A 27,551-nucleotide genomic window follows, 5' to 3' on the forward strand; every position below is an offset into this window, starting at 1 on the left:
AAGGAAATCCGGGGGAGCTTCTCTTTCCAGGCTTATTGCCATGGCTTCGACCAGGTACCCCGCAGGAAGCACATTGAGGGCCGTTGTCCTGGCGTCAGGTTTTGGTGGAGCCCCCGCGGATTAAATGGTTCGGAATTTAGTTCTATTGGCTCTCTCCGCACACAACCACAACCATGACCACAAACCGAGGGGACCTCAAGCATGAGCCGCTCCATCTCATCTGTGGAGATGTTGACAACCCCAACCTCTCCACGATCCTGCATGATGTTTGCAGAAAAGATCCGCTGGGGAAATCTCTAGAGAACCTTTCCACCATGTGAGCAACCAGCTTGTATGGGAATGAGCTGGAGCCGAGACGATCTTCCGGTCAGTCAAGGCTCTGCTCTCTGACATGCTCGATACTGGATAATATTGGGTACGTAGTCAGTTCTGCGTAAGTATAAATACCTACATTTGCTGTCATGTGTGTCATGGCAACTTCCCCAACTTCTTGCAGTACCCAGATATCTCGCTTCTAGATTGCTGTCTGCCATTGTTTACGGTTTCATCATGCAAGTTTCTTTGACCTGCCTGTTGTTGCTCGCCGCCGCCACGACCGAGTCTCTGTCCATTCGTGGCAATGTCCAAGAGCCTTCAGTGAACGGACTACCACCTCCTCCCAAACCTGAGCCGATTTCCTTGAGAAAACTGCTCCTCCCTCCTGCCATAGCCGACGACGCACCTGTTGGTGGTTGTGACAAGAAGGCAAATCCAAGGGGAACCGGTTGTCTTGGAACAACTGCCTACTTTCAGGGAGGAGGATTCCTACCTGATGGGGACCACGTCTTCGCCGAGGTGAACTTTGTTGGTGCTCCTGCTGAGCCTCACCCGGCGAGCATCTACAACGGATCGCAGCTCATCTTGGTCAAAGCGAATGGCAAAACATTTCCTAATGGCGACTCCTGGAAGTGTCTCACCTGCGGCGTTCCCCACGAGGAAGGCATGTTTGATAACCCACAAGCATTCCTGGACGGCAAGCGTGTACTTGCTGGCCTGCGCATCGTTGACTGTGGGAAATATGGGTTATCCAGCAACAAATGCACCCGGGAGACCACCAACGTTTATCCCATCAGATGGAATGTCAGTCCTGACGGCTCTGGGCCTGGCGGTGAAATAAGGGAACTACGTCTACATCCCGACAACGTACATTTGGGCTTTAATGCCTTTAGCGTTATCAATGGAAAGCTCGGTCAGAATGGATATTTTTCAAGACTCTCTTTCAATCCGTCGCCGAAGACCGGCTTGCCGTCTGGTCCTCGATATGACTTGATCAAAGTGACTCGGCTTGATAGCCTCAAGAATCCGACGAAAGTCGGAGTTAAAGGCGACAAGGTCATCATTACGCCAAATGCGATCTCCGTCGGCGAATTGAGAGGCTTCAGTGGTGACGGTAAGGAAGTGGTTTCGATTGGAGGAGCCGCCGAATCATCCAATATCGATGCCTTTGCTACCGACTTGACGACAGGTGCGAACCGCCGATTGACGAGCCATCACGAATATGTTGATCCGATCGATATTTCCCGACATGATAATTGGATAGCAATCATGGACACCCGTGGGACTGACCGAAATACATGGCTTTCTGGAATGCACCATATCCCTCCTCTCACCGATCTTGTCACCACGACTCTTACTTCGTCTGTCCGAAATAACGGGCGGAGAAGATTCTTCCGACCCTACTTGCTAGATCCACATGGTGACCGTGGTGACTACTTCGGGCAGAGAATCAATGATCAAGGATCTGGTATACCAGGCAGCGGTGATTTCAACGATCCTGAGTGGAACGGCAGAGCGGACCCTCGATGGTCTTTTGACGGTACCAAAATCGTCTATTGGGAAGAACAGACAATTTCTCCTGCATGCGGTGGCCAAAACCCCCTGCCATGCTACCCCTCCAAGGAGCGAGATGGAATCGCCCAGCGTATGGTAGTCGCGACTCTAACAAACCGCAAGCCGCGTCCCCCACCCAACGTGAAGACTGCCTCAGACGTCGTCCCTTGGGGTGAGCCATATGTAACCGGGAGCCAACCACCGATACGCCCAGAGATACCCGGAGGTACTTATATTCTCGAGGGCCAGGCATCTGGACACGCAAAAGTTCTGCTTGGGAATGATACTGTTGATGTTGATTATTTTGAGTTTTCTGATGATGGCAAGATCTTCCTCAACGGGACAGAAAGAGTCAAATCTGAGGCTATCAACTTGAGCACACACCACATCGACTGGTATTCGGATCTGACCCAGACCATCGGGAAAGTGATTAACACCAAGAAGACTGGACCCGGCGGCTTGCAGGTTGAGATGGATTTCATGGTCAACTTTTTTATTGCAAATGGCACGCTTGTGACAGAGCTTGACGGCAAAAAGTACTTCCAGCCTCAAAACTACACATAGGTGGGCAACTGAAAGGAGGCGAACAGCTTGTACAGAATGGCTTGTTATCTTGGCCTTTTCAATCGAATCATTTGCGCTGCAGTGTTCCTTCAGCTGTTCCTAAGAACTAGTTTATATTTTCAAAGGATCAGATATTGCATTGCCACTCCCTCACTTTTCAAATTCTCTTCCAAGTGCGCCAGTGATGAGCTTCAAATAAGAAAAATTGTATTTCTTTATGTCAAAAACATGGATTGGATTAAAACTTATCTATTATGAGTGGGTCTTTAATAGGGATGTGTCACCTGGGCCAGTGTCTGGTGCACAGCCGCATGGACAGGTCCTCTCGTGGTAACGAATCATTGGGATGTTTAAAAACTTCGTCGATCTTGGCATTGTGGCCCTGGTTCCTCTAGGGAGGAAAAGATCCGAGTCATGAGGAATCCACAATCAATCAGTTACCACTGACCATTATCTCGGATTTCTTCTCAGTTCGACAGGGTTTAGCTTAGCTTGCCTATGTTCTGGAGGAGGTATTATTCCGCGGATTATTTACCCCACACAGCATATAGACCCCATGCTCGCCCTTTGCTGACTTTCCACTTCTCGACTCGCATAAGCTCGGCCGTCGAAAAGAGAGAGGTCGCTGTTGAGAAGACCTACTCGTCCGATTTATTCTACGGTAATTCTTCGATTTGGCCGATTGCCCGAGAAAGTGGCTATCCATCGAACGATCTTCTATTCTCTAGTCCAGCTCATCCTCCAGTAAGGGAGCAGGCCTCATGCGACGCCATGTATGTGACCCGTGCCTGCGGTATGCTACCTTCCTGTCACTCTAAATCAAAATTGTCTCTAATAAAATCCAGACTGCTGTAAACGACGCAAAGTCAAGTGCGATTCTGCAGACCCTTGCGCAAGCTGCCAGACCTCCCGGATCCCTTGCAGGTACACGATCATCCCCCAGAAGCGAGGAAGGGCCAGCCAGAGACCAGCAGCGAGCCTCTCACTCCCTTCATCACCGACCACTCCGCAAAGTAGTACGAGTAGCGATGCCGCGGCCGCGATCAACTCTGCGGCGTGGTCGAACAGCCCATCCAATTCCCAATCCATTATAATTGTGGATTCTACGGCGACCAGCCATCCTCCTCTTTCCCCACACGAAGCGGGCACAGGCACAGTCGCACTATCTATTCCCATTTCCCCTGCTGCCGACGAACCGAGTTCAGCTGCCACACGCATCCTTACCAATTTGGTCCAGCAAGTGGATTGCTTGCTAACCAAGGAGAATACTGCACAACTGGTGACCAAGTGCGTCGACCTGTTCATGATGTTCCTTTTTCCCAACACGCCTGTTTGCCACGAACCCACACTCCGTGCCGGCATTTCGATCTTCCAGCTCCGCACGATTATGAGTAGCCCAGCGGATACCGTGGAGTCATCTTTAGTAGCACAGCAACCCGAGGCACTGTTGCAGCTAGGCATGGAGAAACATTTCACCCTCCTTACAGCTCTCTGTGCCCTGGTCTTGTCCGTAGCACCTGAATCGTACATTCCCCAGAAAGCTGTACTGGCGCTGCTTTTTCTGAAAGCATCACGAGCAATGCTCCAAGCATATCAGGAGATCGATCTCGAAAGTCCTGACTGGACTTCGTTGATCATACGTGTCTGGCAGTCTTCAGCAACGCAGAACGCTACTGGTAGAAATGGGGAAGCTAATCATTACTATGGAGAGGCTGAGATGCTCGCACTCAGACTTCGCTTGTATGATGAGTCCTCTGTCATCCGGGAGTCGACTATTGAGTCGCAGTTATTACGTTCAATTTTCTGGCTACTATATCTTTCTGACAAGTCCGCTACGGCCCTCGACGACCGTCTTTGTATCATAAACGAACGAGTATTTGATGGCGAGTTGACGTTGTTGGAGAGGGGCAATGAAGAGGTCCCTCTGCTCGACATGAAAAAGACAATAAACCTGTCGCCCCTTGAAAACCAAGTTCAAGAAGGATTTGTATTGAAAAGGCACATTACGTCCGCTGCAGTCGATATAATTACGGCTTTGAAGCCTTCTAGGCGCATTCAGGCTCATTTGTCTTCCCAATGCCAAACCGAAGCGGCAGTTGGAGAGGTTCACGGCACCAATGCAAGCAAGCTAACTGATCTGTATCTAGAATTCGCATGTCTGATTGACAGCTTCCCACGGTGGTTGCGAAGCCCCGACCAATATCTCGACCGGTTCCCAGATGCTGATGGAGCACACTATCAGAAGATGTGTTTCTGGGCGCAGAGAAGCAGTATCATGACGACATTCCACTCTCTCAAGTTGGTGATCCTACAAAAGTGTATCGATCATGGCGCGCCCGAGGTGATGGGGCTCGACCACAACAAATTCTCACAGCACCTTAAAAAGATAGATCTAGCACGAGACTTTCTCGCCGAGCTCCAGCTTGCGCCTTTTCAGTGCATCAAGATGCAGGGAGAGCCGGCTGTTAGTATACTCTTGAAAGCTTTCACGAGTGTTGGCAGTGACTTACTAAGATATTGACCAGGTTCAACGACTTCGCAAAGTTGGTAGTATCATCCTTGAAGTGGTTCACAACGCTAGCAACGAGAGCATCAAGACACGAGCGCAGTCTCAGCTGGTGCAGTTATTAGATGTACTAGCCCAACTGGACTCAAAAGCGTCTGATGGACTCCGCGGGCAATAATTTTGAAAAACTCCGACTAAATTCCGTGTGGAAGCGATGCCTCCTAAATTCCGCGGGGAATAGTTGGCTCCCACGCTCACAGCAACACCGCAGCAGCCTTGGCATGTTACCGAGGCCACAAGTCTTGGAGAGAACTTGTGATCAGAAGGAAGTCTTTGCATTATTCGTAGAAAGCACTTTCTCTGAACCATGCCACAGATTCATCAGGAATCATGGTAATCTGCTTCTATCCAAACCTTCTCCAAGACAAGTTATATCCTCAGGAGTGCTGAAGCCATCAGAGTTACACTCCACTTACACCGTCTTCCAACGCCCCAAATTCTAGGGAAATGGCGCCACAGACATCTTTGAATCCAATCATACCAGGCTTTGCCCCTGATCCATCGGCAATACATGTCGACGGCTGGTTCTTCGTCGTTAACTCGTCTTTTCACTTGTTCCCTGGTTTGCCCATCTATGCATCGAAAGATCTCTGCTCCTGGAAACATATCGGTTCGTGCTCAAAAGAATTAGGAGGTTGGTATTTCTCACTTCCTATCTCCAGGTAATGCAATCCATCGTCAAAGCCAGCTCAGTCTTCGAAAGTCCAGAACAAACCTCAGTCCTGCATCACCAGAAACAGGAGGCCGCATATTGCCTGCAACTGGTGGACTCTATGCTCCGACCATCCGCCATCACGTAGACACTTTCTATATCGTCTGCACAAATGCCTTACGGAACGAAGGCGATTGTAGGGCAAAAAAGGAAAACTTCATTCTGTCGACAAAGGATATTTGGAATGGAGAATGGAGCGATCCCGTTTACTTTGATTTTGAGGGCATTGATCCAGGCATCACTTTCGATGATGGCAAAGTATACATCCAAGGGTCAGCAACTCCTGGGCCGGCCACTCGGATCAACAACTTCGAAATTGATGTTAAGACCGGTAAGAAGCTATCAGAAGAGCGAACCATCTGGACTGGGACTGGTGGCGTCTATCCAGAAGGTCCTCACGTATTCAAGTGGAATGGATGGTACTACCTGATCATTGCTGAGGGGGGTACTCATCTGTCGCATTCGGTGACGGCAGCCCGTTCGAGGAGCATATGGGGTCCTTACCAGGCAGCTCCGAAAAACCCTATCCTGACTGCGTACGGAACGAACGAGTATATCCAGCATACAGGACATTGCGACATTTTCCAAGATCTCGAAGGCCACTGGTGGGTGGTCTGTCTGGCAGTGCGCAAAAACGATGGGAGGTATCCATTGAGCAGGGAGACCTTTCTTACGCCTGCTACATACGATGGTGAGTGGTTCCAGATGGAGCGCGTCAGGTCGGATGTCATCAACCACTCTGGGGCTCAATTATCAGGGTCTACTCTACAAGCAGCCCCTGGTATTGATTATCTTTACATCAGAGACGCGCACTTGGACAGATATCAATTTGAAGAAGACAGTACTGCTATCACCCTAACGCCATCATTCGTCGATCTGTCTGCCCCCGAGTCCTCACCTACCTTTGTTTCTAGAAGGCAGCGGGTCCTTGAAGGGAAGACGACTGCTACAGTCTCCCACTTCGACGATACCTGGGGCTCGGCAAAGTTGAAGTTTGGGCTCGCATGCTACAAAGATGAGCATCGATTTTTCCGCATCTACCTTGACATGGCAGACTCTTCTGTTGTCGTTGAAATCGTCAACACTGCGCAGGATATTGCCAAAACCACGCGCCAGTTATTAGACTCCGTCCCAAAGGAAATCTCATTCTGTATCGAGTACACAGAGTTGGAGTACCGGTTGCTGTATGCTACAGCGTCTAGCTCACCGTCATGGCTACCTCTGGCGACTATAGACACACTAGAAATAACCGATCCGGATTTCGTGGGTCCCATCATCGGTGTGTTTTCGGTTGCGGACACGGACGGGCTGAAGGTCAAGTTCTCGAGTTGGAATGATTTGCAGTAAACTCCGAGTTGGACATGCAGAAAGATAGACATATGAATAGATCATAGACCAGTGGAGTATATTTACTGAATTATATTTAAGTTCCCCCGCCCGGTATCAAACCAGGTATAGATGAATATGGACTGGGAGCTACTTCAGCGCCTCTAGCAGATTCTAGCATAATGCAATGTGGTGACATAAACTTGTCACATTAAACTCAAGCCGCGGCCTAACATGATTTTGTGGTCGATCTAATGGAAGGACTGGTCGTTTTCGAAATGTCACGAACTCATTCCGCGCTATTTTTAGCTTAACCGCAAGCTCCATGCCACGAAATCCATTTGTACTATTCCCTGGATTATAATATCGACCAGAAACTACCGTTTATAACAGGAAGTTCTTTCCACGTCAGACTTTGTTCTGTCTACTTGCCTGCAATCTTGCCAGTCACAGACACAACAAAATGGTCCTCCGACGCTTAAATACAACACAGCTGAAATTATGGGTCAAGCAGCCCACAAGATCATTGAACTCTTTGGCATTATACATCTCGAAATTCTTACGCCAGCCCCGAATCGATGCACCAAGGCCTCCACGACACAACACACAGCAGCAAGTCATATGTCACGTGAGATCACATCGCTTGGTTCAGCATTCGCCCCAATTATGCTGCAACCAGTGTCGGTGTCCATTTAATGAGCCTATATCGAAAGGAGAAATATTTTGTATACTTCTCGTGAGTTTTGGCGTGGTCCACATGGCGGATATATGTGGTCAGAAATATCGACTGCTGCGGCATGCGAAGCGAGACTGGGATGCAAAGAATGAGCAGAGAAGGAGGGTATCAGAGGTAGATGAAATTAGTCAAGGAAAAAACGTGATGAGTCCCAGAAAGGCGGACTCAGCAAGTCACAACTTCATAGACTCGAAGATTGTGGCAATGACGAAGTGGGTTTGGATCTTGTATCGCGCAGATGAATTGGAGCGAGACAGGAAGAGAAACGTCGAGTCGTCCACGCTGGAGTCCGGATCGCGGGGCAAGAGGGCTGTGAGCGGATAATGAGATCGTTATATACGTACGGTGTATATACTATGTATCAGGAAGCCTTGGCATCAAATTGAAACAAAACAAATGCCGCTCGGTTTGGAATGGGCTAAGCGAGACAGCATGAGTGGAGCAAAAATGACAGAAGTCGTCTGATATATCTTCCTGTTACGAGAGACACACGCAAGACGTATCAAACTCTAATATTGAAGAACTTATGAATCCTTTTCAGGAAAGAGTACTGTTTTAGGGTCTGGATTATGACGGAGGAATCGGCATTCCGGTGTCGAGATCCGTTACATCAAGATATTCTGCTGCATCGGAATGATTTTTGTTGCTCGCAAGCCTTGTCTACCAATTGTGGACCTTTCAATAACAGTGAAGAAGGCTGTGATTCTGGTGACTTTGTGTGTAGCGAAAGAACAATCCACCTTGAGTCCATGACAACCGACTGCTCTTCACAAGCCTCTTGGCAATCAAAAAGCACCCAAACCTCTCACTACACCATGCGCAACATCAATCACCCTATTTGCCCGTTTCCCACACATGATTCACCTCTGAAGCTCCAACTGTGAGTTTGGCGAGTTGTACTTCCTTTTGATTCGCAGGTTGGTTTCTATTTCGTCATAGTCATCATGCACGGAAACTCAAATGTGGCTCCCCCACGTTTTTGGTTTCGGGGTCATGCGACCCAAGCTTGGGGCTCTCCCCAACATCATAAACTTACTCCAAGAGAAGAATATATTGTATGAACATTACAGATAGCGACATCACGGAACCATCGAGTTGAACGACTTCGGAACGCAGCTTTGCTCAGCTACCTGTACGAGCTCAAAAGTCTTGTTCTTCCTGCAGAAGCTATGCCCGTCCTCAATATCCGCGATCAGGACTTCGGCAGCGATCCGATGGTCAACCCGAGAGTGCCATTCCCTTTGATAATGATGCTTGTTGGTATTGTGGTCGTTTTCGTATGGGCGGGCATCATTCACAGCTCGCGGGCGAGAATAGAACGGGAAGGGGTGTGATAATGTGTTGGAAAACGATCTCGAAATGTCAACTTTGCCGGAAATAGATTACGCCTTTTCGGGATCGTGTTTGATGGTGAAGGATGCCATGTTACTATCATATTGTTATGTCGACAAATGTTTGGATAAACGATGACCAGGAAAATGGATCAATTCGCTCTCGAAGGATAGAGGATGAGACGGAAAGCGTGGGATTCATATCTTTACCTTTCGCTAGGCTACGCTGGGGAACCACGATGGACGATTTTGGCTAGAAGGCTCGCCTGGAGTCTAGTCATTCTGTGGTGGATGAAGGTCAATGATGGAAAGAAAAAGCTGCTCAAGGGAAATGCTGTGATAGGTCTTTGGGAAAAGGAGCAACAGACAGAGGAGAACAGACTGACGCCATATACGTCCTTGAGAGGTTCAGCCATGACACAGCTGCAATGCCTGTGCGGAATACATGTACTTCATTCATCTACGAATATGCGTACCCGAGATACCTCTTAATACAGTCCATGCATAAACCCCGTACTCATTGAGATCGGAAACTCGTGATCAGAACCTCGTCCATACTACCTAGGTATAGGTGAGGTAGGTAGGTACCTGGATCGAAGACCACACACTACAGATCCCATGGCAGAATCAGAAATAAGCACGCTTATACAGCCTTAGACAGAGACATTTTCGACTCTACGAACCAAGCCTTGCTTCTCTGCCTTCTTACGAGCAGCATGTACCTTCTCATGCTGGCGCCATCTTAAGCTTGTGAACCCTCCCATATCCACATATCCCATTGAACTCGGCTCCGTCTCATGGCTGAAAGTACTCTCGGGGTTTGAAGTTACGGCAGAGTGGATAGCCAACGACGAGTTGCCTTGGTTCTTGTTCTCTTTCAGCATGGCAAGTGCCCACTCCGTAAGGCCAGCCAGATAATCCCCGGCAGGGTCCTCGTTAGGGACAGTCTGGCTGAATGTTAATAGCCATAAAGATCAACCCCGAGTAATGCCACTCACAACTAGATCAAGACCAGGGTATGCCATCGACTTTGCCAGCCAATACTTGAAGACACTCTTTCCATGACGCGGTGACTTATCAGTCACGATTTCGCATGCATGAAAGAATTTGGACTAACCCGTGCCAAACAATCACTGACACACTCTAAGTTTGCCTGGAATGCATGCCCCTCCCGTTGCTCCATTCCTTCATCCATGGACTTGTATGCCTGAACCACGACCTTGTACCAAGCAGCCTCGGCAAGTCGACGACCAATGACAAGTCTTTCGGCCTTTTTTGCCTCATCAAGGATGTCGCAGAACTGATCGTAGCGCAAGAAGTTCTTGAGCCATGCCATGTTCCTGTCTTTGTATTGTGGAAGCCTGAAGAATAAGTATCAGTATTGAGAAGACGCTTGACAGTTGCAGCCGAACCCAACAGCTTCTGAGGAAGAGTAGATAATTCGTCGATGGACGCGAAGGTGGTTGACCAGTCGATGCCATGAATTTCAGGGTCAGGCAGTTACTTATCGACCTTAAACGGGATTTTGTTGAGAAGACCAAGGAGGATAGCCTTCTGGCCGAATTGCTTCCGAGCGCCAAATGCAGTATTCCAGTTAGCACTATATGGAGCTGGACTACCATCCTCGTTCGTGGCAGCATCCTTCCTATCAATGCCGTTGGCATACACAACCCACAAGAGGTGTGTCTGGTCAAGGAGGATGATCCAACGTGACTGAACAAGTCGCTCTTTGTGCTGATGAGGACCAACGATTCGACCAAGTACAATCGCAAGACGAGTAGATGCGCCGTTGTCCTTGATTCCAATTGTGTTTGTAAATCTCGGCTTCACAAATGGGGAAAGACAATCAGTAGGCGAGTCAACAGCTTTTTCGGAATACAAGGAACCAGGTCCAAGCTGTTAAAGACGAATTTCGTAGTCGATGATCCCACAACCTGATGCATAAGTCGGTATTAGCTCAGCGACACCTTCTAACTCAGATGGGAGCGCTCAACATCTGGGGTGTAATCAAAAATGCACCAGAAACTAAACTTACGACCAAGAGGGAGCATGACATGTTCAATGTCTTTCGTGCCTTCGTGCACAAGCTTCGCTGCCAGCTCACCAACTGATTGCCTGGTAATCCTCTGGAAGTCGAAGTTCTTGAGGGTCAGGAGAATGTTGTCGATAACGTGCTGCTCGGTCGGCTCTTCAGGATATACAGGTTTTCGGATTGGGAGGGCTCGGCGGCCATTTCGCAGGGAATTATAAAACGCGTCTCGATTGCGCTCCCGATGCTTGCCAGTGCTTCTTTTAGGTGCCATTGTGATGTGCTTTGTGTAGTAGAAGGTGAGCATGCAATTGCAATAAGGAAAGCAGTTTGTCGAGATAATTGGCGATATCGATATCTCAGGAAGAGTCGCCCAAAGGAGCTACTAGTGACTCGACGCCATAGCCTCCTTGATTGGATACATCCACGTGATATCCATATAATTTCAGTCGCGTCTATCTTGGTGGAAAAGCTAATTTATAGAATTTACCAGCAGGGCACAAGGCACTTCACTCAATGAGCTGAAAACTAGCCGGCTGTCAGATGATAGTGATTAGAATTTCTTGACGGTTACGAGATTACCACTTCAGGAAAGGGCCTCCTAACAGTCCTCCTCCTACGGTTGCGGCAAACGCACCTTTTCCTTTGAGGTGCACTGCTCTGGTAGGAGCTGAGGATATTGGTTTGGGGTACGTAAACAGGAATTGGCGCCATTTCAATTCAGACTACATTCCACCAATATGTCGCCATGAAGAAGGCACCCACATCAGACTGCTTCGTAGATACTGGCCATGCTGATCCAAGCAACAAAGCAAAAGCCCCCAGCCAGCGACATTATATATTGGAACCCGGAATTGTATCGTGGTCGACTATTCGTCGGGCACAAGAAGAACAATGAATATGAGAAACACTAGCAAGCTAACAATAGAATAGTTCCTTAGTAATTCAAAGCAGTTGGGGGCAATGGTGCAAAGTCAATAAATACACAGCATGGAACAAGATTGAAGACAAAGAGCATATTCAGGATATATATCTGGCTCAAGATTCGGCCATTCAAAACACATTGATGAGAGCTAAATGTTGTTCAAGGAAAATGAATGGGAAAGGTAGAAAACAGAGGAGGAGGGCTTGCACTTGCTTGCAGCTCTACAAGTCGACCAGATGAATGGAAATCACTACTCCCAACACAGACTGGAAAAAAAAACATTTGCTAGTAATGTATATCACAAATCCGTGGTTGGCAAGTAAGAGAGCCATGCCGCCCAGGCTCAGTCACTGAGAGCACTTCTGCGACTAGCAAAACGCGACTTCTGCTGGAGCGTATGTATGCCTTCTAAAGTAGTGTTGCAAATACTACTTCGACATAATCTTTTTCCTCCTGCGTTTCATGGTGTTAACAGTGGCGTAGGAGCAGAGAATGACGGGCGAAGGTAATTGACGACTGGAGAGACGTGGAGGAGAAGATTGCTGTTGGATTAGCATTGGCAACCCCCTGCCTGCGGCATTATGTAAGCAATTAAGGTTTAGTGGCAGCTGCACTATCCCCAGAAAAATCCCCTTTACAGGGATCTGCCAACTCAGCCAGGAACCCGATCATCTTGCTTCTCCTCACTATCTCCAACACCCCTCGCACCTTGCACCCACACTCATTTGTACATCCTACAACTCGCAATGCGTAGTACATAATAACATTTCTAATTCTACATTCCAATTATTCGATGACGGACCACGAGAATACACACCAGCTTCCAGACTGGGAAGCGCCAGGTCCCAAGAAGAGTCGCTTCAGCAAATTTACTACTCAATCGCCACATGCGTACGCAAAGGAGGAAGCGCCAGGCGAAGGTTCTACGACGGCGAAGCGCACATTCTCTGATCGTTTCCTGCCTCGCTGGGCAAAACGAAGCCGCAAGACTCTAATAATCACAATTGTCGCGCTTGTCCTCCTCATTGCACTTATCCTCGGCTTAGCACTCGGACTAGGTCTTTCACACAAGTTAGTCTTGACCCTCGATGGGTTCCATCCTGCAGTTCTTCCTTAGAGCTTTTGGCTCATCATTGTACGAGCAATTGCGCTCGAACCTCCTATTTTCCAGATCAATTCCGGTCTCCTTCATCGCGTACCACTCTCCTTTGCTCCTAAAGAACCGACTAATCCTCCTCCCTCAGAAGCAAGAAAACAAAGAACCTACCATTACCGACAAGCAGTGGGGTCTTCAATGGAGACTTGACATACTACAGCCCAGGGCCTGGCTTTGGCGCCTGTGGTTACGAGAATAAACCTACGGATGCGATTTGCGCAGTGGCTCACGCTCTCTGGGATTCCCAGCTGACCAGTTCGAATCCAAATGAAAATCCGCTATGCGGGAAGATGATACGGATTACGAGATTCAATGAGGCTGTTGGAGGAAATCGCAGTGTTGATGTGATGGTTGTGGATAAGTGTATGGGATGCGCGCCAACAGATCTGGATTTGAGCATCAAGATGTTTACGACACTCGCGGATGAGTCGCTTGGCAGAGTGGTGGGCTCTTGGGCTTGGCTGAATTGAGAATTGCGTACATACTTGGCTCTGGGATAATGTTTATTGTTATTATGGTGGGTTCCTGGTTCTCTTGTTGGTTACAAGACTGGTCTTGGATATGGAAAGGAGTTTCGATTGGGTGTACAGGCAATGATGGAAGTAAGGGGAGTGCGTGAAGCTCATGCTTTCCGCATGTGGATGTTGATGCTATCGAGATACCCAAATACCAAATACTTTTCGCGCCGACTTTTCTAGAGGATCAAGATGCCTAACTACAAGTCAATGGCTAAGCACGGATGATTTTGTGACTGATGGAGAAATGTATAGAATCTCGCCTCTGGTGTGCTTGACATTTCGGGTAGGCATGGCTCGATTCCTGCTATGTCACAGCTGATCGTCTTGGAAACGCAGAAAAAGGCCGTGTTTAGTCTTTTATTTAAATTTGAACTGAATTAGCTTTCAGCCAACATCCCCACCACCCAATATGTCTTTGATATTGATATCTCCGCTCCCTCTTTCCAATGGCTTTGACTGGTTCGGGCCCTCCTTCCAACCGATCATGTAAATCATCCTGAATGTAGCTGGCAGTGAGCCATCTACGTTGCCATGAAGTTCCCTGTAAATTCCCTCGTTTGCCAGAAGAACATCTCTCTTGATTGGTCCATCTTCTCTTCCGAGAATTGCATTGTTCTCTCCCATAGCTTGTAGATCTTGCATCAGGGCGAATGAATCCGGATAATCGACGATAATATCATCAACATCAACGGTCAACATTTTAAACCCTGCCTTTTGTAACAGCCCACCCATATCTCTAACATCTGCGAGAGGAGACACGTGGGGCGAAACTCCTCCTCTCCGTTCCTGGTCTGCCAACTGCAGCGATGTCCGCAATTCGTATAGGGTATCTCCTCCGAACATTGCTGCCACAAAAGGAGCGTCAGGTTTCAAAATATTATTTATTTGTGCCAGTAGTGACGGTAGGTCATTGATCCAGTGCATGCTCAGCGAGCTCAGCACGGCATCGAATGTATTCGATTCAAATGGTAGTCTTTCCTCATCGTCGAGCACTTCGCGTGTGAGGTTGATCTCGTTGTTGAAAGGTAAGTCGACATCTCGATAAAGCATATTTCGTGATGAATCCACTGCCGTGAGCTTCGAGAGACGAGTAGAGATTGGAGTTGATTCTTTCGTTGGGTCGGGATATGGATCTGGGAGAGTGAGAGCTCGTGCAATGTTACATGAATTTGCGCCGAGGTCGAGGACATGGTCGAAGTGTCTGTTGATATCCTGCGATGTTAGATTTGAAATCTCGAGGTATAACGAAACTTACTAGAAGCCTCTCTGACAGCCGCATGGCCACTTCATCTTTCAAATAATCCACCTGCCTGCTTCTCTCTGTATTTGCAGCTGCTCGTTCTTTCTGCAGGTACTTTGTATGCCGGTTGAAGACTTGCAGAGTCGGTAATCCTGGCGATTGGACTGCATAGCTCCTGGAAGTACATAATCTCCTCCGAATTGCTGACCGGGGTAGGAACGGTCGCAAAGTTAAAGCCTTCATGGTCACAATTGACAACAATTAATGTTGTTGTCAAGAGGAACAGGGAGGAGAGCGAGAAGGCTGTCAGTGACGTCCAGGATTTGTAACGAGGCTCAAGCCCAAATCACCTCCCCCTGTCAAAGCTCATCGCCCACTAGCCGATCTCCACGAGGGGGCGCCTTCAACCTTCACAAACCCAGAAACACATTTAACAGCACCCACGACGCCGAAGATATCGCGCCGCAGACTCACAGTATTGCTGGCTGTCACGCCGCCCTCACTACATCGGATGGAGTTCCACGAATAAGGCTAAACCCTCGAGGCCTCTGCCATCTGACCCTTACCAAACCGCGCCAGAAGCCCAATTTCTAAGCCGATCGAACGACATTACTTCTTTCCGCCTGCTCTTCGACCTGTCCCAGGAGATTGTCGTAGCTGGTTGGGATTGGAAGTACACCAGGCGTGTGTGAGATCCGTACGGCATCACAAAAAGCACAAGTGACGGGAATCCATCATGGCATCCTCGGCGGCAGCGGGCTTCTTGAGCCGCGGCTCGTCAGGAAATAATGCGAATATGCGTGGACTGGTGCAGTTCATTGCGGATTTGAGAAATGCAAGGGCAAGAGAATTGGAGGAGAAGAGGATCAACAAGGAGCTGGCGAATATAAGGTCCGTCATATTCTGGATTGCTTTGCGCCTCAAGAGATATGCTAATGCCGTCAACACAGGCAGAAATTCCGAGGTATGCTAAAATGGACCTACTGCTGTATAATTCGGTGGCTGCATGATTCACATTACTAACTCCAAATCCAGACGGAAACCTGAATGGGTACCATAAGAAGAAATATGTTTGCAAGGTAAAGCCCTAGATATTTTCCCCAATTACGAGTTCTAACTGCGTATCAGCTGCTCTATATATACATTTTGGGATGGAACGTCGACTTTGGACATCTGGAAGCTGTCAACCTCATTTCCGCGACCAAGTATTCCGAAAAGCAAATCGGATACCTTGCTATGACCCTATTTCTCCACGAGCAGCACGAGCTATTACATTTGGTTGTCAACAGTATTCGGAAAGATCTTACGGACCACAATGAGTTGTACAACTGTTTGGCATTGCATGCCATTGCCAACGTTGGGAGTAGGGAGATGGGGGAGGCATTGAGTGGCGAAGTTCACAGGCTTCTGATTTCACCGTACGCCTCACCAGAAATGGGATAAAACTTCACAATTTCTGACAGATCATAGTACCTCTAAGTCGTTCGTGAAGAAGAAAGCGGCTCTGACTCTCCTTCGGCTATATCGCAAGCACCCTGATATCGTGCAGCCGCAATGGGCAGAGAGAATAATATCTCTGATGGACGATGCCGACATGGGAGTTGCCCTTTCAGTTACCTCTCTTGTTATGGCACTAGCTCAAGACCAACCCGATCAATACAAAGGTAGCTACGTCAAAGCGGCATCAAAAATGAAGAGAATTTTGGTCGACGGAGAGTACGCTTCAGACTATTTGTACTACAAAGTACCATGTCCGTGGATACAGGTAAAGCTGCTGCGATTACTGCAGTACTACCCGCCGTCAGGTACGAAAATGTCTCCTTTGTATGTCCGGATCATGCTGACGGATCACCTCCAGATGATACCCATGTACGAGACTTGATTCGAGAATCCCTTCAGAAAATCCTTAATTTGGCGTTGGAGATGCCTAAAAATGTCCAGCAGAACAATGCACAGAATGCTGTTTTGTTCGAAGCTATCAACTTAATTATTCACCTGGACACTGAACAAGCATTGATGAAACAGATCTCACATAGATTGGGCAAGTTCATCCAATCGAGGGAAACGAATGTTCGATATCTGGGACTGGAGGCCATGACGCATTTGGCTGCAAGAGCAGAAACCCTGGATCCAATCAAACAACATCAGGGTATTATCATCAGTTCGCTTAAAGACAGAGATATCAGTGTACGGCGGAAAGGCCTCGATCTCCTTTACAGCATGTGTGATCAGACGAACGCGCAGCCAATCGTTGGCGAGCTCCTTCAATATCTACAGAATGCAGATTTTGCCATTCGCGAGGAGATGGTTTTGAAGATTGCTATCCTGACGGAAAAGTATGCGACAGATATCCAATGGTATGTCGACATCTCCCTGCGGCTCATCGCAATGGCAGGCGATCACGTAAGTGATGAGGTGTGGCATCGAGTGATTCAAATCGTTACAAATAACGAGGAGCTGCAAGTCTATGCCGCGCAAAACATCCTGCAATATGTCAAGGCGGACCACTGTCACGAAACTCTCGTCAAAATTGGCGGATATATCCTGGGCGAGTTTGGCCATCTCATTGCTGAGGACAAAGGGTGCAGTCCTATCGAACAGTTCATTGCACTTCAAGGGAAACTTCAGGGCTGCTCATCCCCAACCAGAGCAATCATCTTGTCTTGTTTCATCAAATTCGTCAACTTGTTTCCAGAGATCAAGCCGCGACTGATGTACGTTTTCGAAGCTTACAGCCACACGCTGGACTCCGAATTGCAACAACGTGCTTGCGAATACTTTGCACTTGCAAGCTTGCCATCAGATGATCTACTCCGGACAGTTTGCGACGAAATGCCGCCGTTTCCTGAGCGTCAATCTGCACTCCTGTCTCGCCTTCACCAAAAACACGCCAATACTAGTGATAAGAGGACTTGGGTAGTCGGAGGCAAAGATGCCAATGCAAATGAGAAAGACTTCAACCTGACCAAGAATCCTGGCCTCAAACGAGCTTTCAGTGCAAATGGCGCTGCAGGTGGGGCAAATGGTTCATCAAACGGAGCCGCGATCAACGGTACGAACGGACATGCCAAGGGTCATAATGATCTTGCTGGTTTGAACATGATGGATGCTGGCCCATCGGAGCCCAAGACTCTCAAAGCACCTAATCTTGCCAGCGCAGCTCATCTTTCTCCCGACTGGGAGCTCGGCTACAACAAGCTTCTTCTCAAAGCAGAAGGCGTTCTGTATGAGGATGGTCAGATACAGATTGGTGTACGATCAGAGTACCGCGGACAAATGGCCTGTGTAATATTGTACTTCTCAAACAAAGCTCCAATAGCTGTGAGTTCTTTTACAACAACACTTGACCTGGAGCCTTCGGAAAAGGAGAACCTGAGTTGGGAGGTCAAAGGACTACCAGAGAGCACCATACTTGAGGGTGCTCAAAGCCAGCAAATGATCATGTTCGAGGCCAAGAAGGTCTTCGAGAAGAGTCCCACCATCAGAATCAGCTACTTGGCTGGAGCGTTACAGGCTTTGACGCTCAAAATTCCTGTGACGATCCACAAATTCATGGATCCTGCAGAGCTTTCAGCAGAGGATTTCTTCAAGCGTTGGAAGCAAATTGGAGGTGCTCCTCGTGAAGCACAACGCATATTTGGGGTGAGAGGTGGGAAAGGTGGTGATCGTGAGATCAATGACGGCTTTATCAGAAGAACCATCGATGGCTTCAGATGGGGTATACTTGATGGTGTTGACCCCAATAAGAAAAACTTTGTTGGAGCGAGTGTCCTACACACAGGTGAAGGTGGAAAGTTCGGTTGTCTGCTCCGACTTGAGCCTAATTACTCAACGGGCGTAAGTTCAACATTTTTCTACAGCCTTGGTATGGACACATATGCTAACACAATGTTTCCAGATGGTCCGTCTTACGATTCGCGCTACGGACGAAAGTGTTCCCCCAATAATGATTCAGACGATGCAAGAGCGTCTTGAAGTGGGCGAGTCTATTCACGCGGAGGCTGCTGAACCTCCAAGCCGGAGGGAAATATCAGATGCATTTGGTAATGTGCTAGTGTCGTAAGTTGGGGTGCACTTCGAGCAAGGCGAATTTTCTGTTGAATGGATGGGTCTAGGGAGCGTCATTAGTACGGTACATAGTTGTTGTGCATTTAATGGAGTTCCTGTTGATCACTTTCGTGTTCACTACACGCTTTGAGGCAATCGTTTATCGAGCACTTGCAATCGGCCGTACTTCCTTTTGTGAGTTTCTGTGCATTGGGACGTTCACACCCCGTGATCAACTTGCTCGAGTGAGCTTAAGCTGATACGAGCTCGCAGGGCTTGTTACCCATGCATGCGCAATCTTCTCCAATCAAGCGCCTACGAAGGTTGTTTCTTCCACAGCAACTGTTCCTTGCTTTTGCGCTAGCAGAGCGACACCTTCCTCAAATATGCTCAGATACGGTAAATTCTTGATGCGGAAGTATGGTATCACTTTGAGTGTGTTGAGCGCGATGTGATATCACACCTTGACGCAGCCTACCATGCATCTCCAGGTTCGGCAGGTAGCCTATCCAGGTGCCGTCGGACCAAGCAACCGAGAGGGGGGTGCGCCCCTGACCATCCAAACTTTTATGATAATGGACGAGCACATGTTTGGAGAATGCAGTTGATAGGCCGGCAGTGTAAACAATTCGGTAGTTCCCCCCGTCTACCTCAATTGGGAAGCTCTTGCGATACTGCGAAGGAGTTTGCCTCATCATAACATCTTGGCGGTATTATACTTACATGAGTCGTCAACATATCGTCAAATAATCATGACAAGCCGAGACGTGTTGGAGGCCATAACGATCAGTGGTCATTAAATACAGGCTGTCTCTTCTCAACAAATGCCTTCATCCCTTCTGTTCGATCTTCAAGTGCAAAGGAACCATAATACAAACTTCGCTCGATCTTCAACCCGGCATCCAGACTCATTTCATCAGCTAAGGCATGTCAGCTCATGCGAAGACTTGCAGGGTGACAGGCGGAAAAAGAAACGGAAAAGGAAAGGAAATTTACCGTTCAGTATTGCCTGCTTTGCCAACTGCACAACTGGCATGGAGCGAGAGGCAATTTTCCGTGCCGCAGCAACAGTTGCGCCATACAACTCATTGACCGGAAATGTCTGGGCGATCAACCCAAGTTGCTCCAATTCTTTTCCGGTCATGGTCGAAGACGTGAGAATCATGTGCATAGCCTTCTGCTTGCCCACAGCCCTCGTCAATCGTTGCGTGCCGCCAGCACCAGGAATTGTTCCTACTGTTAATTCTGGTAAACCGAACTTGCAGTCCTCTGCGGCATAGATGATATCGCACATCATGGCAAGCTCGAATCCGCCACCTAGAGCAAACCCAGCAACTGATGCGATAACAGGTTTTCGCATCGCAGCCACTGCATCCGACAAGTCTTTCAGATAACCAATTCTGTACGCCTCGGACGTCGAGAGATGCTGTAGCTCGCTTAGATCAGCCCCCGCTGTGTGGTGAAAAGAGACCTGTCAGCAATGACCAAGATACAGGACCAGGGACAAGAGCGGGGGAATCCCCAAATCTTGCTACGGAGAGTTTGATCGACTGCAACTTTCCGTCCAAAAAAAAAAGGGTCCACTGTACCTGAGAAAGGGCCCGCCGTCCTGCTACCGGTTAAGATCGCCACTCTGACCTTACTGTCTCGTTCAACCATAGCAAAGGCCGATACGAGTCTGTCGATGGTTTTCTGAGAGAGTGCATTTCGTTTTTCAGGGCGGTTGATTTTCAAGATGGCGACGCCGTGCTCGTCCACGGTGACTTGCACAAGAGAAGTGTCGCTAATGAATTCCATTGCGGATACGGCGGCGGCGGCCCCTGCCGGTTGGGAGGCTCGATGCTCTAGTGGTTTGGAGGAGGACCACATTGATGGTTTGGCCAGTGAAGGAGATTCATGAACAGCTGTAAGAAGGAAGCCGTGTCTTGCGTCCGATGTGTCCTTTGTTGGGTTCATGCCAGGCAGTGGGTGCAAAACTCGCTAAAGCGATCCCCTACAGCCGTTTCTAGTGTTCGACTGGGAAATCCCGAATCCCCCTCGGCTCAGGATAGCAAAGCGTGTTTCAATAATTCTGCGAAACTCGGCCACATCAGCAAATCGCGCCAATCTGACGTTGTGTCTTGAGCCGATCGCTTGTTTGATGACACTTGGTTTTCGTCACATTGTTTCGTTTCAACGCAATAGTTCGGACTGAAACTTAGCTTCCACGATCTGGCCTAGGAAGACCCTGGATGGACCCTGGATTGATCCTTGCAAGGTTTCACTCCCTGGCTGCACCTCGGGGCCTTAACTGTGAATAGAACTCAACTCCCGCCAATTCTGGAATAACTGCCAGCCTCATCGACCTTCGGATGATTGCACAGAATCATATAAGGCCAGAGTGACGACAGCCACCTATGCATAACATACCCGAATGGTCAATAGACTGTTATCAGATTCGCAACCCACCTGTTGCAGCCTTATGCAGCCCACGGAATTTTTGGCACAAACTTGTAAGAGCTCGGTTTTCGTTGCTCCGCCATCGTCAAATATGGAATGTCACCCGGCGCCAACGTGGTCGCAAATTCGGACGGCATTCCTTCGCTGAAGATCACATAACAATTAGGAAGCTGGCAGGTGTACATAGTGGCAAGGTCGCCTAGCAATTGCAAGTGGCTGGCTATTGAGTTCTTACCGCCACGGTGTAGTCCTTCAGGCCTTATCTGTAGGTAAATTTACATTGCAACGTTGTAATAATGTCGACACGTTCGACCTTCTTTTAGACGATGCCGATGTTTACACTGCATGACGCTTGCCCCGCTTTCAATCTGAACTTCAGTCCCGTAGAGCCCTTGCCGATGCTGCGGTGCCCTTCCTTGTCCACCACCGAGTCAGTTCTCGGTCCTCCCGGTTCTGTGGAAACCTGTCAGGACTCAGAATAGCTCTTGTGACTTCCGCCATCATCCTAAGGTTTTTAGACTCGACATCGATCGTCTTTGAACTCTAACTGAATCGATTGCAATTAAAAGTTCACTTTTCACTCACTTTCGACGTACGATCTACCAGGAGCGAATGACAGCCCTTCCTCTTCCTAGGGGTGTTGATATAGACCATTCTCGACAATATAGAAATGTCTGAGGGTTTGCTCTTGGGCTATAAGAAGGTACAAGTGGAACCGAATAATCTCAAAAATATGATTGGAGGACCCCTGGATCAGACAATTGTCGTGCTCTTTTATGGGGCTTCGAATTCGTTTCGAAGTTCCGGAGTGGGGAGCCCCTTTGCTTGCTCCACTTTGGTGAGCTTCAAATGGTGATGCAACAAGGATATCTAAAAGGGCATTTGAAAAGTGCACGAGGTAAAATGAGGCATTCGCGGTTGGCGTATAATAATCCTCCCCACGTGTACGGCTCCATTTGACGGACGTTCCGTGGCATGTAGGTACGGAATCTACAGCTTTTGGCGATATACCGGAAATCATCCCAACCACATCCCGGGAAGGAGGACGCTCCGGAGTATTTAGGCGCCCCGCCAACCCGTTGCATAAACGGCATGTACCACTTCACGGCCGAAAAGGGACGGCAGGAGGGTACGGCAAGAGGGATGTGAGGTGTGAGAATGTTGTTACAGCGCGGGCGACTTACCAAAAGCGGCTTGGTGTTGGGCACTTGAAGAAAGTCCCGTGTCAGAGGAAAGCTGCGGATTCCATCGTATTGCTCAAAGTCCAGGAAGCCCAGAGTACGAGCCGCTATTCGAAGAGAAGAAGCAGCTAAACAGCCCGGAGAATGTTCCTTCCCTCAAACAGCTTGGAAACGATGCCATAGTCAAGTATCTTGACCGTACGACCACTGTATGAATCTTCATTGCCTATGAAGCGTTGTGACGTTGAGATATGCTTGATCTCAGATTTCGTCCCAACTCTTGCTTGGCCAAATCTAAGTTTTCGAAAACCGATTCACTTTTTTAGATCTGAAGCGATCCTCTCTGGGTTGCGAACAAACAGGCGAGCAAACAGGTCCGGGGACCATGTGCTTGGTCCGTACGTGATCCATAAATTAAACTTGGCGATTCAGTGCAGGGCCCACAGCATCTATTCCTCCATGTGTGAACTCCTTGCATGGGTTCGGAATAAGGACTGCATTGGGAGCATAGCGGGCAAGCCCGAAAGCTGTCGGCGCAGGTATGGAGCTGGAAAGGAGCTTAAACAAACTGATATATATTACTGGGCCCTCCCCAGCATCTGGCAAAGCTGGTTCTTCGATCCTACAGGAAAGTATACTTGATCTTGTCTGGATACCTCTTTACTCACTTCTTTTATTATCTATTATTACTTTTTCTTCAGGCTGAGCTATTTCTTCTATTCACAATGACTTCTTCCTTTCAGGGATTGGAAAGTCTGACTTTTGCTGATCAGGTGTTGTTTAACCGTAAGTAGACTCTTCAGCAAATTCCCCAGCGTTCGCAGCTTCAGATGATATCATTTGCCTCGATCGTTTATTTCCAATCCAATACTAATAAAATCAGAATTTGGCCGCGGGCGGAACATCGTAACACCTTTCAGCACTATTCACAGCGCGTTCGAGAGCAAGGTCGACGAGCAGCCAAATACGATTGCTGTTGAGCAAGAAGGTCGCAGTCTCACATACCAAGAACTAGAGAGTTGCGCCAATGGACTTGCCAATCGTCTCATATCCATGGGCCTTGAGCCTCGACAACGGGTCTGCCTAGTTGTACAGCGGTCTTTACCAATGGCAATCGCGATGCTGGCTGTGTTAAAAGCGGGATGTCAATACGTACCGCTCGACGGGCAAGTGACTGCCGAGAGTGCCCTTCGACACATCATGAAAGATACCGCGGCTCCATTTGTGCTATGTTTGGAAAAATTCTACTCGAAAGTTCAGCAGCTGGCTGAACCAACGGCGCGGATAGTCGTACTTGACAGCTCTATCGAAGAACCCGAGTCAACCCTCCGACCTGACTTACATGTCAGTCGTGCAGACGGAGCTTATTGCATTTACACTTCTGGTGCGTATAGCGCTTGAATTGTAAGATCGGATTCTGACAGAAAATAGGCAGCACAGGTCCTCCTAAAGGCGTTGACGTTGCACACGGCAATGTCACGAATTTACTGTGCAGCTATCCAGGAAATCTTAATATCCGAAAAGGGACCGAGGTTGCTCAGTTGCTCTCGATTTCTTTCGACATGGGTATGAGTCCCAAGAAAACATTTGACTTCGTAGCTCGATGCTAATGATGCAATTGCAGGCCAGTGGGAGATCTTTGGAACTCTAATGAACGGAGGAAGCCTTCTTATCAGAACAGGCAAATGGGAAGATGTTCTGAAACGAGTGAGTGAACCTTATACACCCCTGCCATCTTTTCTTACATACTTTACCTTATCTTTTGGAACCTGGTCTAACACGAGCCCGTGATTCTAGGCACACACAATCATATCCACACCTTCAATCCTGGCCACATTCCCCCGCAAAGCATATCCAAATATCAAAGTTGTCGCCCTTGCTGGCGAGCCTTGTCCAAAAGTGTAAGCCATGCGCTGCCGATGAATGTCAGAAAACCTAAATTTGAGTTCTGACATACTTTAAAATAGACTTGCCGACGAGTGGGCCTCACAGGCCGCATTTTTCAACTGCTGTGGTCCAACCGAAGTGACTATAGTCAATACCATGCACAGGTACGTCTCGCTTGTCTCCGAGATATTCAGAGTTCACGAACCATTTACTCACACAAGACAGGCATACAACCGGGACAGAACTCTCAATCGGAAAGCCAGTCCCCAATACCAGTGTCTATATTTTGGATGAAGACGAGAATCCAGTTCCGATCGGGCAGACTGGGTTGATGTGGGTTGGAGGTGCTGCCGTGTCACGCGGATATCTCAACCTCCCAGAACTTACATCGACACGCTACAAACGAGACAAATTCGACAGCCGGGGGTAACATAACCTCGTTCTGCTAGGAATCATACCATACTAACTTCTAACAGATCCGTGATGTTCAATACTGGCGATCTTTGCCGCTGGAACTCTGATGGTACAATCGCTCATGAAGGTCGTGCGGACGATCAAGTTAAGATCAAGGGATTCAGAGTTGAGCTGGATAGCGTCTCAGCGTCTATGGAAGCTGCTCCGTTCGTCACCAAAGCTTGCGCAATCTTCAGCGAGAAGGTCCTGTGGGGATTTTACTCTGGAACTCAATTTGTCGACGAGGCTGCCGTCAAACGCACCGTGGAAGAACGTCAACCATACTATGCAGTTCCCTCGAAATTTGTTTTCCAAGAGACATTGCCAATGACATCGAACGGCAAAATAGACAAACGAGCGCTGCTAGCTTCAGTAACCGGGAAGCCACTCACACCACCCAGCACGCCCGAGATATCGAAACCAGAACCTGCACATGTTCCTTCCGAGAAGAAGGAGATGCAGATCATCGTTGGACCACCCTCGACCTCCTCTAGCGACTCGGACAGCGATTATAATGAGAAATTCCCTCTTCCGGAGAAGAAGGGCATGCATGGACTGCGTGCCTTCCGGCACCGTATCTTGTCACTCTACCGACGACTGTTTACCCTCGTGTTCGTTGTCAACCTCGTGGCTGTATACCTAATGATTACTTTTGGACGGACCGGGAAAGGCTTACAGAACATCTCCACAGCTGTTGCTGCGAATCTGACAATGGCTGTCCTGATGAGACAGGAGTATGTGATCAACGCCCTCTTCACCATTGCATGCGCTGTCCCCACATCATGGCCTATGTTCATCAGACGGAACTGCGCAAAAGTCTACCACATTGGCGGACTACACAGCGGGTGTGCTGTCTTCTCGCTTATCTGGCTCATTATTTTCACCGTTGGTACGACTTTGAACAACCCCGATCTACCGACTTTGGTGGTCTCGTACCTCATCGTTGCTTTTATGATTGCTATGGTGGGAACTGCACACCCAACAATGCGGATGAAATATCACGACCGTTTCGAAATCGTCCATCGCTTCGCCGGATGGACAGCACTTGCTCTATTTTGGGCACAAACCATCGTTGTCACCAACAGCGGTCGTGGTATCAAACCGCTTGGCTCAGCACTGCTCGTTAACCCGGGTTTCTGGCTCCTGGCAACCGCAACAAGCAGTATCATTCTACCCTGGTTACATCTCCGCAAAGTCACAGTCCGAGCAGATGTCCTATCCCAACACGCCGTACGCCTATACTTTACCTACGCCAACCCCACAGTCGGCACCGCCATCCGCCTTTCAGAGCGACCACTGCTTGAATGGCACGCATTCGCCACCATCGCAAAGCCAAACGACAAGGAATTCTCCGTCATCGTCTCCAATGCAGGTGACTGGACGAAACGTCAAATCCAAAATGGACCCACCAAGCTCTGGGTCCGCGGTATTCCAGCTTGTGGTGTCTTGCGTATCGCTCCTCTCTTCCGCTCCCTCGTCCTCGTCGCATCCGGTTCTGGCATCGGTCCTTGTCTACCCGTCATCTACGCCAAGAAGGTGCCCTGCAGGATCTTCTGGTCGACTCCTCACCCGGAGCAGAACTTCGGACCAGAGATCATCAATGCAATCAAGGAAGCTGATCCCAATGCTGTGATTCACAATACGAAAACACAGGGTCGCCCGGACATGGTGGCTGTCACTTACCGCTTGCTGAAAGAGAGTAATGCGGAGGCTGTCGCTATCATCAGTAACAAGAAGCTGACTCAGATGGTTGTTTACGCCATGGAAGCGCGTGGTATTCCTGCTTTTGGCGCTATCTTTGATTCTTGAATTTGCGAGCTGGGTATTTGGCATTTTTGGCATGTTGGCGCAGGTGGCAGGCATTCCTTTGTTTTGATACCGTCGCACGGCGTTCGTTTCTTGATTGAGCGTACGCGCTGGGGGGCATTTTTTTTTTTTTGTTCAGCTGGATCTTCTCTATGTATATTTACCGTTGCTTTACTCACCCTTAGACATGGGTCATTTCATTGAATCTCCATATAATCCTCCTGATATAAACTCTCTACATCAGCTCGTGACATCACTAACCTTTCTTACTTACAATATACTACACGCCCCCGCACCTTACAATAAAGACAAAGAACAGCCTTCTTTACCGCCGGCGACTTAGTTGTTGAAATATGCATCATCCCAGACGGCGCGCTTCTTGATGCCCAACCCGGCGGCCTTGGAGGTGTCGTTGAAGTACTTTTCCTTCACTTGCGTCGCTCAGGAAGGCGGTCACAGTCGGGACAGCTCGACCTATCTTTCTTCTTATCGACGTATATATATATAGCTGGGACAGTCATGTATACTTGCCCAGTTGTTCGGATCGGGAACCACCCTGTGCGCCGCATACGGACGGCAGAAGAGAACTTGGGGGGTTATTTCGGTGTAGCCGCAGCTCCATTGCATCCGCCATTCTTGACACATAATCTCTGGAGACACTGGCGACGAGTTGAGCCAGCTCTGCTCGAGGGTTGTGTGTGGATAGACTTAGTATAACATTTCGTAAGTGAAATAATATGAACTTGACGAGGCGAAAAAGGGTGAC

The 27,551-nt window shown here is 48.6% G+C and overlaps 12 protein-coding genes across 13 annotated transcripts; 6 read left to right on the forward strand and 6 right to left on the reverse strand.

The window, feature by feature from the left end:
* Positions 1-160: 160 nt before the first annotated feature.
* On the forward strand, positions 161-2,579 carry ONS95_005695 (uncharacterized protein). Its single transcript, XM_058499117.1, has one exon. The coding sequence runs from the start codon at positions 550-552 to the stop codon at positions 2,431-2,433; it is 1,884 nt and encodes a 627-aa protein (XP_058351384.1). The 5' UTR covers positions 161-549; the 3' UTR covers positions 2,434-2,579.
* A 625-nt stretch (positions 2,580-3,204) lies between these two features.
* On the forward strand, positions 3,205-5,117 carry ONS95_005696 (uncharacterized protein; the record flags this gene model as incomplete). Its single annotated transcript, XM_058499118.1, has 3 exons — positions 3,205-3,226; positions 3,279-4,897; positions 4,959-5,117. The coding sequence occupies 3 exons, from the start codon at positions 3,205-3,207 to the stop codon at positions 5,115-5,117; spliced, it is 1,800 nt and encodes a 599-aa protein (XP_058351385.1).
* Positions 5,118-5,446: 329 nt separating this feature from the next.
* Positions 5,447-7,058, forward strand: ONS95_005697 (uncharacterized protein; the record flags this gene model as incomplete). The annotated part of the gene is made up of 2 exons (XM_058499119.1): positions 5,447-5,609; positions 5,662-7,058. 2 exons carry the CDS (start codon positions 5,447-5,449, stop codon positions 7,056-7,058), a joined length of 1,560 nt encoding a protein of 519 aa, XP_058351386.1.
* Positions 7,059-9,757: 2,699 nt separating this feature from the next.
* Positions 9,758-10,129, reverse strand: ONS95_005698 (uncharacterized protein; the record flags this gene model as incomplete). Its single annotated transcript, XM_058499120.1, has 2 exons — positions 9,758-10,051; positions 10,103-10,129. The coding sequence occupies 2 exons, from the start codon at positions 10,127-10,129 to the stop codon at positions 9,758-9,760; spliced, it is 321 nt and encodes a 106-aa protein (XP_058351387.1).
* A 56-nt stretch (positions 10,130-10,185) lies between these two features.
* On the reverse strand, positions 10,186-10,440 carry ONS95_005699 (uncharacterized protein; the record flags this gene model as incomplete). The annotated part of the gene is made up of 1 exon (XM_058499121.1): positions 10,186-10,440. One exon carries the CDS (start codon positions 10,438-10,440, stop codon positions 10,186-10,188), a length of 255 nt encoding a protein of 84 aa, XP_058351388.1.
* Positions 10,441-10,604: 164 nt separating this feature from the next.
* On the reverse strand, positions 10,605-11,407 carry ONS95_005700 (uncharacterized protein; the record flags this gene model as incomplete). Its single annotated transcript, XM_058499122.1, has 2 exons — positions 10,605-10,969; positions 11,140-11,407. The coding sequence occupies 2 exons, from the start codon at positions 11,405-11,407 to the stop codon at positions 10,605-10,607; spliced, it is 633 nt and encodes a 210-aa protein (XP_058351389.1).
* A 1,322-nt stretch (positions 11,408-12,729) lies between these two features.
* Positions 12,730-15,390, reverse strand: ONS95_005702 (uncharacterized protein). The gene is made up of 2 exons (XM_058499124.1): positions 14,988-15,390; positions 12,730-14,944 (listed from the first exon to the last, which is right to left on the reverse strand). Exons 1-2 carry the CDS (start codon positions 15,213-15,215, stop codon positions 14,117-14,119), a joined length of 1,056 nt encoding a protein of 351 aa, XP_058351390.1. The 5' UTR covers positions 15,216-15,390; the 3' UTR covers positions 12,730-14,116.
* Positions 12,852-13,684, forward strand: ONS95_005701 (uncharacterized protein; the record flags this gene model as incomplete). Its single annotated transcript, XM_058499123.1, has 2 exons — positions 12,852-13,129; positions 13,303-13,684. The coding sequence occupies 2 exons, from the start codon at positions 12,852-12,854 to the stop codon at positions 13,682-13,684; spliced, it is 660 nt and encodes a 219-aa protein (XP_058351391.1).
* ONS95_005703 (uncharacterized protein) lies at positions 15,391-19,226 on the forward strand. Of its 2 annotated transcripts, none has more exons than XM_058499126.1 (6): positions 15,391-15,936; positions 16,008-16,051; positions 16,101-16,390; positions 16,443-16,777; positions 16,831-18,809; positions 18,871-19,226. In XM_058499126.1, the coding sequence occupies exons 3-6, from the start codon at positions 16,209-16,211 to the stop codon at positions 19,033-19,035; spliced, it is 2,661 nt and encodes an 886-aa protein (XP_058351393.1). In that variant the 5' UTR covers positions 15,391-15,936; positions 16,008-16,051; positions 16,101-16,208; the 3' UTR covers positions 19,036-19,226. The 2 variants fall into 2 exon arrangements, with proteins under 2 accessions (XP_058351393.1, XP_058351392.1); XM_058499125.1 differs by having other exon boundaries at positions 15,391-15,863; positions 15,923-15,936; positions 16,831-19,226.
* On the reverse strand, positions 19,207-21,748 carry ONS95_005704 (uncharacterized protein). Its single transcript, XM_058499127.1, has 3 exons — positions 20,609-21,748; positions 20,016-20,471; positions 19,207-19,939 (listed from the first exon to the last, which is right to left on the reverse strand). Exons 1-3 carry the CDS (start codon positions 20,973-20,975, stop codon positions 19,806-19,808), a joined length of 957 nt encoding a protein of 318 aa, XP_058351394.1. The 5' UTR covers positions 20,976-21,748; the 3' UTR covers positions 19,207-19,805.
* On the reverse strand, positions 21,749-22,845 carry ONS95_015036 (uncharacterized protein). The gene is made up of 2 exons (XM_058508721.1): positions 22,044-22,845; positions 21,749-21,921 (listed from the first exon to the last, which is right to left on the reverse strand). Exon 1 carries the CDS (start codon positions 22,477-22,479, stop codon positions 22,090-22,092), a length of 390 nt encoding a protein of 129 aa, XP_058351395.1. The 5' UTR covers positions 22,480-22,845; the 3' UTR covers positions 21,749-21,921; positions 22,044-22,089.
* A 519-nt stretch (positions 22,846-23,364) lies between these two features.
* Positions 23,365-26,788, forward strand: ONS95_005705 (uncharacterized protein; the record flags this gene model as incomplete). The annotated part of the gene is made up of 8 exons (XM_058499128.1): positions 23,365-23,425; positions 23,523-24,023; positions 24,071-24,205; positions 24,264-24,346; positions 24,437-24,540; positions 24,607-24,690; positions 24,752-24,952; positions 25,003-26,788. 8 exons carry the CDS (start codon positions 23,365-23,367, stop codon positions 26,786-26,788), a joined length of 2,955 nt encoding a protein of 984 aa, XP_058351396.1.
* Between the last annotated feature and the right edge of the window lie 763 nt (positions 26,789-27,551).

This window comes from Cadophora gregata (genome assembly GCF_030347475.1).
Source record: "Cadophora gregata isolate MNR1 chromosome Unknown scaffold_16, whole genome shotgun sequence".
Lineage (NCBI taxonomy): Eukaryota > Fungi > Ascomycota > Leotiomycetes > Helotiales > Ploettnerulaceae > Cadophora > Cadophora gregata.